Genomic DNA, 12156 nt, shown 5'->3' with positions numbered 1-12156 from the left:
GGAGGAAATGAGAGCTTATGCAAGGAAAACTAAAGAGTCTTGAAGAGGAGCATGAGAAGCTTAACTGTTACGCAGCAGATGAGAAGAAGTCAAAAAAAGGATTTCATTAGGTAAATGGTGTAATCAGAGTGGTGAGAGGGAAGATTATTTTAGAAGCATTCTGGATGGACTGGAGAGGAACAAGGACAAACCAGGAAAAGAAAGTTTTCACAGTAGTCACAGCAACAGACAACCAAGGAACAAAGTATTGTTTTCAAGCAGTATGGTGAAAAGAATGTCTGAGATGTGGTATAGGAAGAAGCAGCAAGATTTGGCAACAGCTTGGGTACTGGATGAAAAGGGGGATAAGATGATTTTGAGCTATAAAATGGAGGGGAGAAGGGCTCAGAGAGAAAAAATCAGCACTTCAGGTTTTGTTATATTCCATTTCAGATGGTCACAGAACATCCAGAATGCGATTTCAGTAAGACTGGAGATGAGAGGCTGAGCAGAAGAGGGGAGGAAGATATGGGAGTCATCAGCATAGAGCTACTAGCTGACTAGATTTCAAGCACTTCTTCATTTATTGAAATGATTGCACTGTGAAATAAATGCCTTACCCATGTTTATTTCAAAGTATGATATGAAATTCAAATTTCCTTTTACATATGTATGCAATCAGATGGTCTTAAAGGCAGCTTTATTTATTGTCTCAATGCATTGAATTTCATACCCAGGCATAGTACCTACTTTAAAAGTTAGTGGAAAATCAAAGATTTTTCAAATACTTACAGCTCTCTCTAAACCAGTTTGGTTCAAATATATTGAAGGCTCTTGATTATCTTCATGGAAATCTGATATTTTAAACATAAGCCAACTTTTGAGCTATCAGAATCCCACTAAAGAACACACAAGAAAGAAAGAAAGAAAGAAAGAAAGAAAGAAAAAGCCAATGCTCTAATAACTGAACACAAAATGGGCCACCGAAATTTTATCAATTGGGAGTGCCGAACAAGCAGGAGAAACTTCACCTAAAGTGGTTTTTCTCTTTCCCCTCCGTACAAGAAAGCTGCAAAGGCTTGAAAACAAAGGTTTATAAGAATTTCATCTTCGAATACAGCTAACATCAATACTACAGAGATAAGGTGGGTGAGGTAATATCTTTTATTGGACCAACACCTGTTACTGAGAGAGACGAACTTCTGACCTTACACAGAGCTCTTCTTCAGGTCTGAGGAACTTACTCAGAGCGTCACAGCCAAATACAAGATGGAATAGTTTGTTTAGCATAAGTAGTTAGCACAGATTTCAATGGACCGTTCAAGGTGAAGTGGATGATCAAAAAGTGAAGTTGGTCCAATAAAGATATTAACTCACCCATCTTATCTTTCTAATATCCTGGGACCAACAAGGCTACAACAACACTGCATATAACATCACGACTGTCAGACTATAATATAGAGGTCAGCAACCTTTCAGAAGTGGTGTGCCAATCTTCATTTATTCACTCGGATTTAAAGTTTTGCGTGCCGGTAATACATTTTAACGTTTTTAGAAGGTCTCTTTCTATAAGTCTATAATATATAACTAAACTATTGTTGTATGTAAGGTAAATAAGGTTTTTAAAATGTTTAAGAAGCTTCATTTAAAATTATATTAAAATGCAGAACCCCCTGGACCAGTGGCCAGGACCCTGGTGTGTGAGTGCCACTGAAAATCAGCTCACATGCTGCCTTCAGCACACATGCCATAGGTTGCCTACCCGCTATAATATTTCCCATGGATGCTTAATGGTTTTTATTTCTAAACACACTGAGATCAATTCTCTTGAGATCAATTATTCCAAACCTGGACAATCATCCAATTATTTTCCTGTAATTTGATGCAGCACAAGGTCCCACCCAGCTTGCCAAACTCAAGGACGTGGGAGTGTGGCAGCAGAGGTTCAGGATACCAGTGTTTCTCCTTTGACCCCCATTCAAGAACACTCCTGCCTAAAAAGTCCCATGTAACATTCCTCAGTAGCAGTATTCTCTGGTCACTCCCCTTGAATGTGTCCTGCAACTGGCCCTGGAACCCACAGACTGTAAAACACAATTCACACCTCTACTAATCTTAGAATCTGCAAGCATCAATTCCGATGCAACCTTTGATATCCCAGGAATGGACTCAAATGGGCTCTGAACTCAAGTTTGTATCCTCTGCATAGAGGTGCAGAGAGTTACCACTGCATAACTACAATAAACCTTTATTTCCTTTCATTATTAAAAAGACTGCAAACCAATAAATAATGAAGGTTGACAGATGCAAACAATGTGCCATTTGTCACCAGGTACCATCCAAAAATGCCACTAATAAAAGATGTGCATGTAAATGAGATGTATCAATTATCAATGTTCTTTCTTATTGTTTATTGTAGTCTTTAGACAAAGCTAAGCACAACTGGTGACTTTCTCCAAATTCATGTTCAAGTTCTAGTTGTTACCCAGTTCAGGCTTCTTTCCATTAGCTTTCCTGCTCATCTCAACCAAAAACCGCAGTCCTCTCTAACTTCCTCTCTGGTTGCTTCATGACTGGTTTGTTGGGTTTTTCTTTGGTACTAGTTCTACTGTGCTCAAATTTCTGGGTTATGCCAAGAATGCAGGCATTGAAAATAACAAACCCAAACTGCAAAGCAATTTTGGGAAATTAGAGTAATGGAGGTTTAAAAGCAACAAGAAGGGTCCAGATACTAATGTGAATTCTCATGGAAAGGAGGCAAACAGCACAAATGTAGTATTGGAGTAGTTAATCAAGCCACCATACACATCAAATTAAAACAAGTTCATTTTAAAAAAATAATGTTTTAATATTATTTTTATGTACCCAGTACTACAATTACAGGAGTGGAGAAAAGTCTGAGAGATCCTTCTGTGAATTAAAGAATGGTCCACCTTATTGAAAAAAAAAAAAACCTGAAACCATCAAATTAAAAATCATCAACCAGATTCTTAACTGGTCTATACACCTGTGTAGCTCCAAAACTGTGCCAAATCTAGACCAATTGAGGAGCTGACCCTATATCCATTTCAAGCACAAATTTCCACATTTGTGTGACTACCTGCTCCAGATATTAAAATAGAAAGAATTTTTTACAATTCTAATTTATTTTTTCACCATCTGGACTACTTGTTTACTTTTGCACCTCCCTCAGCAGAGATACTAAACACAGGCTAGTCACTTTTATTGCTTAGTCATTTCCTATATCAGTTTATGTTTCTGGTTCACAGACATCAGCACAAGACTATGGCATCTGGGCTGCAAACACAGCAGAGGAGTGTTTAAATTCAAACAAAGGTAATTGTTTTAAAAAATGTTCATATTAGATTTTATTATTTATATTGCAGTCATGCTTAGCAGCCCCAGTCACAGACCAGGACCCCACTGTGTTAGACACTGTACGTACACGGAACTGTCATTTCCCTCCAAATGAAACATGAATTGTTTGCCTAAACAACCCTGACCTTCTCCCTCTTAACTTGCTATAATGGACCTACACAATGGATTACAAGCCATAGTGAATTTTAGCCCAATTTGGGAGTTTAGGATGAAAATCAATGTTAGACACTACTCACCTCTGTTATATGCGGATTGGGATTAAAGCCACACAGGCTGCAGACCACGGTTTGACACTGTGTGCATGTATTGTAATTGGCCTGTTCTGGAGTATGCAGAAGCAGTTCAGTGCTAGTGCAAAGAGGACAGAAAGTTTTCTTTGGGCCTGATTCACCAGGTGTGGCTGCAGTTACTTGTTGCTGTGAAGGTTTACCAGGCCCTGGTTGCTGGCCTGATAGTTTTGTAGGTCCTGGTTGTTGTGACGGTAGCTTTGCAGGCCCTGCTGGCTGCGGAGATGGTTTTGCAGGTCCTGGCTGCTGAGATGGTTGCTTAGCAGGTCCTGCTTGCTGAGGGGATGGCTTCCCGGGTCCAGGCTGCTGAGATGGTTGTTTAGTAGGCCCAGCTTGTTGAGGCGATGGCTTTGCAGGACCTGCTTGCTGTCCTGGTTGCTGAGATGGTTGTTTTGTAGGACCTGGCTGCTGTGCTGATGGCTTTGCGGGAGCTGGTGCATGGGATGGTCCTCTAGCAGCATCTGGTAGCTGTGGTAATGTTTTGGTTGGGCCTGGTTGCTGTGGCGAAGGTTTTGCAGGACTCTGTTGTTGAGGTACCTGCTTTGTGGGTTCTGATTGCTGGGGCTGAGTTCTCTGTGGCCCTCGTTGTTGAGATGGTTGTTTTGCTTGTTCTGATAGAGGGCCTGTTGGCTGACCAGGCCCCGGTTTCGGAGCTTGCTTAGATGCCCCTGGTTGCTGCTGTTGGGATGGCAGTCTGGAAGGTCCTGCTTGCTGGGGTGCAGATTTGACAGGCTCTTTTTGCTGAACTGTTGGCTTTGGAGATTGTTGCTGAGTTGGATGCTTTGCAAGTCCCTTTTGCTCCTCAGGCTTTCCCTGGTCCTTCTGAACTGCTTTTTGTTTCCTGTTGGCTTCTTCCTGGGCTGCATCTGAGTCTGATATCAAATCAAAAGGATTGAACTTGTTTACAACTGAAGTGACTGCACTTAATGGATTGGCCTCAGAGAGGAAGCTAGGCATCATACTTGGCTTCTGATCTTCTTTAAAATCAGTCCTGGATTTAGATTCTCTCAGACTAGTGGAAGAAGGGCTCCTTCCAGGTGACCGTTGTTCTGTCTTCAACACATCTACTGTTCTGCTTTTGCTTAAACTGGATGGAGACTTACTTGGCTGCCTTGCATAGTGGTTTATATCAAGCTCAGGGTATCTGTGGGGAGAGAAATATAGTAAAATAAAAATAGTGAAAGACTAACTATAAATTAGTTGCAATTATTGAACTGTTCGGAAGAAAATGTAAAGAAAAAATAAGGTAGGAAAAGTTAAAGATTATGGCCCCTGAATCTTCGACTGCTTAACTTCAAGCATGTGAATAATCCTCAATGGGACTATTCAGATGAGTAAAATTACTCATGTGCTTTAGTGTTTGCAGGATCAGGGCTTATTACAAGGATTATCATATTTTTTTTGTTCCAGAAACATTTATCTGAATATTTAGTAGATGTCTGATTTAGTATTTAGAAACTAATCTAACAGAACCATCTTTATCCAGAGAATTTTCTTTCAGAAGTCTGAAGCACTACAAAATTAAGCTGTGATTTTTCCACTTCATCTAAACCCAGATGACTAACTGTTCACAGTATCTCTTGGGGTGTACAATTCAAACATGGAGACAAAAAGAACAGTAAAAGAGAGAGGTGTTCCATGATCAGCAGATCAAACCATGTCCATCCAGGAAAAAATACTCATGTTACAAAATGCTTATATAATTGTGCTCTGGCTATTTGTACCTACTTTTAATGGTGTATTTACAACGGAATATGCAGCAGTGATTCAGGCATCTAAAATCTCGGTAGATCAAAATGTAGAGATGTCTTTTATTATAGTATTTACACTGACATTCATGAATAATAAAGAAAAAGTATCTCTTCGTTCAGGCGAAGCACAAGCTAGCTAAGAGAACCACTTCTTTTTAGCTTTTTCATTAATAGCACTGAAACTATCCCTCTTTCCCCCACCTAAAAGAAAAAACAACAGAATTTATCTGACAACAAAAATATATCTGTCTTATTCTGCAGGGGTTTTAACTTTGACAGGTCTCATTTTCCTTTGTTTTATAATATAGAAGGTTAAGCTAGGGAAAGAAGGGAGCCAAATCCAGAGAATACCTCTAGGTGTAGTATGGTGTTTTAATTGTTGGTCTGTTGGTTTGTACCTGGAGGGGATGATATTCTATTCAGTGCTATTGTATTTTAGCTAAAGGGTGACGGTGATGTTCTGTTTTGTGCAATCATTTAGTCTTTCCTGAAGGATATGATATTCTCTCCTGCGCCCCCATTGTGATCAGTTTTCAGACATCTCAAATTAAATACAGTTCCACATTTCCAAACACGTTATTTCTTAATGTACATTCATGAAAATCAGGCAGTCATTAATTAGCCTATTAAAGAATCTGAGGTCCATGACTACAATAAAAACAAACTAGCAGTAGGATGATTTTTAATTAAGGGTTACATCAGAACACTGCCATAGTTATAAATAGTAGTAACATGCTACACTGGATTTCAAACAGCTAATGTTACTATAAACACACTACTTTAATTCATGAATATTTTGAGCTTTCATTAAATCCCTGATAACCATGAACCACTCTAAGAAAATCTTTATGTTAGCCATTTTGGTTCTCAAGATTCTAGCAATTCGCAATTTCACATCAGTCCTGACTTGTCCTTTTTAAAAAGTTAATTGCAATTATCCAAAACAAGGATGTAGGGAACAGGATTCCCATGTATGGCTAATTGCTTTTATTGTCATCACATTAACTAGGGTTGCCAGTTTTGGTTGGATGTATTCCTGGAGATTTCATCACATGACATAATAATTAAAGATTAATCTTTAATTCCTGGAGACTCCAGGCCTATCTTGGAAGGTTGGCAACCCTAACATTAACTCTGACTTGCAAGCTGCTTTCAGTGCTACACTTTTCATTTTTTCCCCTCAGGATAGCCACATGGATAACTGGGAGCTTTATTACATTAATGCATGTCCCACTGAAGTCAATAAGAGTTGTTTCATTGACTTCAATGAGTACTTGAGTGGGCCCTTACTTACCAGGAAGAAATGTATATCCAGCATGGCTCAACCATAAACTGAGTCCACACAATGTTTGCAAATGTACTATAAAGCTGCCAGTCAGGCCTATCTGGTTTTAGTTCCATGCCACTTTGTGGTACAAATTAGATTCATCCAAAGATGTAGTGCTTGCTTAGCGAAAATGTATCAGCTTTTGTACTAGAAAAGGCTGAATATGATTCTGGTTTTAATGCTTGCAACTGTTCAAGAACTTTGAAAGTTTAGGTTCAAAATAGCAAGACCCTAAGAGAAAAAATGGGGGCATGACCATTAACAATGTATGGACATAAATACTGCCTAATGGCTGAAAATATTGAATACCAATGCTTTGAGAAACAGAATTCAAAGTTCAGGTCAGGAAATACGAGGTTAATTACAATTCCTCATTTATGAAGTCAGACGAAATTAAGATTTAAAAAAAAAAATCAACTAATGATGATGTTTCCAGGGCTAACTAATTGTGAACTTTTTTAAGTGGTGTACTCATGAGAGAAGCAGTCAGCCTTTGCCACTCTTATCTCTGGAACATGGATCTCTTAGAACAAGGAATACGGTAACAAAATTGGCTCAGATTTCCAATGCCCTACCCAATTTTCAGTGTACCAAAATCTTGTTACCCAGATTATTAGTGTTTTGCATAGTTAACTATTTTTAAAATAAGACAAAAAACATGAATTGAACAATTAATGCTTGATGCTGCCAGACTGCATGTTCAGTGTGCAGACCAGATTTGGTTTGCCATTCTCCATAAATCAATGTTTCTATATGAAGGAAACAGACTGTACCTAAAATGTGGAAGAAAATGACTTCAGAGGACAAATTTATTGAAGACTTTTACTTCTCTAGTAATAAACCTGGATTTAGGCTTTTTATTTTTGGGCAGATGATTGTAGGAGCACAGTTTTTCTAATCTTTTCTACATCCATGTGACAACTGAGTTTTAAGAACAATCCGTTATTGTAGTCACATATTGCATTTATAGTTGTTGATACTTCTGTAAATCGCAGAACTTAATCTTCATTTTTGTCTGGCAGGGAATTTCCTGTTGCCAAACATTTTTAAATGGGGAGAGGAACTCCTTCATTTTTAAAGGGAGGCTGTTTTTGAGTTGTTAGGCCAAAAACAAACTTCCTTTCTTCACTCCCCAATGCCTTGATTCTTTTGTTTCTCTTCCTCATTTAGGCCCTGATTCAACAAAGCACTCAGTTTCAATTATGTAATTAATAAGGCCTGATCCAAAGCCCATGGAAATCAATTGGAGTTTTACTATTGATATCAGCAGACTTTGGCTCAGGTCTTTAATAGCCTGAAAACCTTCACGATAAAATTAGTTCAACCAAACTGTTTATACCATCAATTAAAATTAATTCTTTTAAAGCCAAAAATAAATTAACAACAATGAACACTAATTAAATGATCCTTCATATTTACAGAAAATACATGTATACAAAAGCAGATATTTCCTGCTGGTCAGTGTTTACTTTCTTAGAGTCAGTATAATCACAGTATTGACAAAAGACTGTATTTATTCTGGAAGAATAAAGGCAATATTTAGGAAGTGTGGGTCTCAGACTGGGCTACTTTTATAGCATATACTCTCAAAATACAACAGCACTTTTTTTTGCCAGTGACAAGCAGTGGCTAAACTATTTAATCACATACATAAAATCACATAAAATTTAATCACATGCATCTGACGAAGTGGGTATTCACCCACGAAAGCTCATGCTCCAAAACGTCTGTTAGTCTATAAGGTGCCACAGGATTCTTTGCTGCTGTTACAGATCCAGACTAACATGGCTACCCCTCTGATAAAAATTAAGTTTACCTAAAAACGAAGTGGCTGTGCTAGAAAGAGGTTTGATCATCTAGTCCTTTCCGATGATATGGAACAGATCCTCTGCTCATATAAACTGGCATAGTGCTACTAACATTCTATGGAGCTAAACTAATATCCACTAGCTGAGGATATGGTTCTTTGTGATTCAGTCACAGTCTGCAGACTACTAACTAAAAGTTGTCTGATTTTCTTCAGAGATGCTGGGCACCTGACTCTCCCATTGAAATTAACCTGTGCTACAGTTGTTCAACACCTCTGAAAAATCAGGTCAATTTTATTTAGGTAGCTCATTTTAAGTACTCAGATTTGGAAAAATATGGTCTTAGTGCTTATAATAAAATGGTTAAAGTGTCATAACATGCATTACTTGCTCTTATACCAGCTGCTGCATTTCCAATTACTTGAAAGCACGAAGCCTCTGAAAATAGACATAACTACAGCACTTATTTTATGCAAATGAAGGGGCAACTCTGTATCCTACTTCTTATATTGCTTGCTATTAAAAAGTCAGTAGTTTCCAAGATGTGTCATACAATGGTATATGGAATATCAGTTTCCTGTTACATTTAGTTCAGTTCACTGTACACTGAAAACGAAACTCATTTTTATAAAACAAAAATTTAAAAGCCAGTGCAGTAAGGGCACCACCTGAATCATTTCAAAATGAAACTGGAATAAGCCAGCTATGAACGTATTGTTGGGAACAATTCTGCACTGGAAAATAGATGGACTGGATGACTTAAAAGCTCTTTCCCATATCTAATTTCTTTGCTCACATAGTATTACTCTTCAAAGCAACAGACTCTGAAAAAGCAAAGAAGTTTGAAGCTAAGGAATCTCAGGATCACTAATCTAGTCACTTGCTTAAGTCAAAGTCATTGTGTGCCTGATCCAAAGAACATGGTAGTCAACTGAAGGACTCCCACTGAGATCCATAGACTTTGGATTAGGCCCTCAAAAATCTGGCTTCCCACCTTTGCCAGAGAATCCCAGCAGCAGCAAAGAGCAAGTAAAGCTACTGAGCAAGAATGGATACTTGATAATACCGACAGGCATGCAGATATTGTGGTGATGAGCACCAGTGCAAAATTCTGAGATAGTGTAGATGAGAACATAAATCATCTTTTTACTCAGCATAGCAAAGCACACTGTACTATTATAAATGTCAATTTTACCAAATACAGACAGGCTTTATTTTAATGAAAAGTGAAGTTAAGTTATACAGCTATAACAATCATCTAATTATTCCAGTTATCCCAAAACATAATTTTAGGGTAACAACTGTCTGCAGATATAAAGATGTGGCCAAATAAAATCATTTTTAGACATCCCAACAATGTAATGAGAATGTTTATCTTCCTTTCCCTAGATATGGGAAAGAGCTTTTAAGTCATCCAGTCCATCTATTTTCCAGTGCAGAATTGTTCCCAACAATACATTCATAGCTGGCTTATTCCAGTTTCATTCTGAAATGATTCAGGTGGTGCCCTTACTGCACTGGCTTTTAGATTTTTGTTTTATAAAAATGAGTTTCATTTTCAGTGTACAGTGAACTGAACTAAATGTAACAGGAAACTGATATTCCATATACCATTGTATGACACATCTTGGAGACTACTGACTTCCTTTAACTGGCAAGTTAACTTGAAAACAAACTTTTAAAACCTGTGTGTCTTTGTGGTATCCCAAACTGCTACGCAAAAGGAAATTTTGAGCTTGATTATGCACCCCTAGAGAAATCCCTATTGGTTTCAGTGGGAGCCAGGGCAGGCCCCAAATTAGCTATAGACTCATATTCCACATAAACTTTCATTATTTGTTCATTCTTAACAAGCATGAAGAGATATAGGATGAAACCTCAGTTTCAAGCAAAATGGAGACAAATTCATCCCAGGTGTAATTCCACTGACCTCTGTGGAGTTCCTCTAAGGGTGGATTTGGTCCAATCCTACTTTTTTGTGTTCTCTTAGCATTCACTTAAACAAGCCTGACGTTATTTAAACTGAATTGGCATTTATCTGGGATCAGGTCAGTACACCACAAGAACCTGTGGAACAGGCAGTCAAAGGATGTTCCTTTTTGAAGCCTGGTTGAGACAAACACCACACCCAGCCCCTGGAAATTGTAGGCTCCAAACTAGCCATACCTGTATTGTGTCCTGAGAAACGGGCAACTTCAGGACCCTGGACAAGGGAAAGGGAAACCTCTATCTTCGCCTGACCATAATGTGAGTTAACGGTACTACTGTATTACCAGCACACAAAGGTAACTAATACTCCCTGTGGGGGCAAGCAGTGGATTGTGGACAGGAGGGAGAATAAGGAAGTAAATTGTCTTAGCTTTTAGATATACATGAATAGGTGAAGTCAACCCCACACAAGATACAGAATCGCTATTTGACAATACAGCCCATGCTCCCTGTTGGTCTTCACCTTCCCCCCTCCATGAGAAAAGACATAAGGGAGGACTATATAGGTGAAAACACAGAGCCTTTGGTCTTTGATTTTCTATATAAATCAATGGTGACTCGCCGAGGCAGATTAAGGACTTTCAGATAAAATAATGCCCTAGAGTTTGGGAAGATTCAGAGAGACTCCATCGGTTCAGTAGCAGCCGCTACAGAACTGCTCGGTGTGGGCAAAGCTCTCCTGGCTCCTATTCTAGCTGGGGGGGAAGCATCCCAAGCCCCTTTACACCCAAAAAAAGAACAAAAACAAAAAACCCACCCAATTGTTCTTATCTGCAAACCACCCGCTCCCTTGCCACCGAAGCTAGCCAGCCCCTGGGTCTGGTCCAGGAAAGGGGGTGGGGGAGAGGAGGCAGCCCACTGGAAGGGAGGACGATTATTCGTGATGATTAGAAATCCTCGCCGTGGAGGGAGCAGACGCTCCACCCCAGGGTCCCTACTCATGCTACCTCCCCATCCACACCCCGTCTGCACCATGCACCGCCTGCTCCTGATGCAATGCACCCGGCTCGCAGGGCTCGGGCAGCGGGAGCAGCCCCACACCCGCCGGGAAGGGGGCCGGAAGAGAGCGGTTTCTCGCCGTGCCTTTGCAGGGGAGGGGACTCCGCGCTGGTCGTGCCGGGGAGGTTTCCTTTGGGCAGCTCCTGCGCCCTTGACATGACAGCGGCGATCTGTCTCCGCTCCTCCTCGCTGAGCCGGCTCAGATCCGCCTCCACGCCGGCTGCCAGCCCTTGCCCTCCGCCGTCCCCGGCCGCGGCGGCCGCCACCCCGTCGGGCAGCCCGGCCAGCGCCTCTCCTCCCTCCAGGCTCGCTTCGTTGCCCATGGCTGGCGGGCTGGCTCCCTACAGGCGAGCTCTCGCCGCTCCTAGGCGGGCTGGGCGGCTCCGGCCCCTGCTCGCCTCGGCTCTGCCCCGATGGGGAGCGGGGCAGCTAGTCCTGGGCGGCGGGCGCCGCTGCCTGCATGGCTCCGGGGCGCTGCTGCTGCTGCTGCTGCTGCTGCCGGGGCGACAGAGAGCGCGGGCACCCGGGCGCTGCCAGCCTCGCTCTGCTGCCGCCGCCTCCCGCCGAGCGCATGCGCCGTGCGGAGCGCAGGTGGCTTCCTCCCCTCCCCGCGCACACATCAGCGGCCCCTCCTCGCC

The 12156-nt window shown here is 40.9% G+C and overlaps 1 protein-coding gene across 1 annotated transcript in view; it reads right to left on the bottom strand.

Annotated features, from left to right (window-relative positions):
* The window catches only part of PCLO (piccolo presynaptic cytomatrix protein), a 544942-nt gene extending 533101 nt beyond the window's left edge, over nt 1-11841 (bottom strand). Inside the window, exons 1-2 of the mRNA XM_050937044.1 lie at nt 11603-11841; nt 3594-4788 (exon numbers count right to left, since the gene is read on the bottom strand). Coding sequence (XP_050793001.1) covers nt 3594-4788; nt 11603-11841 — 1434 coding nt within the window. The remainder of the gene's footprint in view (nt 1-3593; nt 4789-11602) is intronic.
* Between the last annotated feature and the right edge of the window lie 315 nt (nt 11842-12156).

Source organism: Gopherus flavomarginatus, chromosome 1 (assembly GCF_025201925.1).
Source record: "Gopherus flavomarginatus isolate rGopFla2 chromosome 1, rGopFla2.mat.asm, whole genome shotgun sequence".
NCBI classification, from domain to species: Eukaryota; Metazoa; Chordata; order Testudines; family Testudinidae; genus Gopherus; species Gopherus flavomarginatus.
The sequence above is the reverse complement of the archived record's forward strand: the minus strand, read 5'-3'. Positions and strand labels throughout refer to the sequence as shown.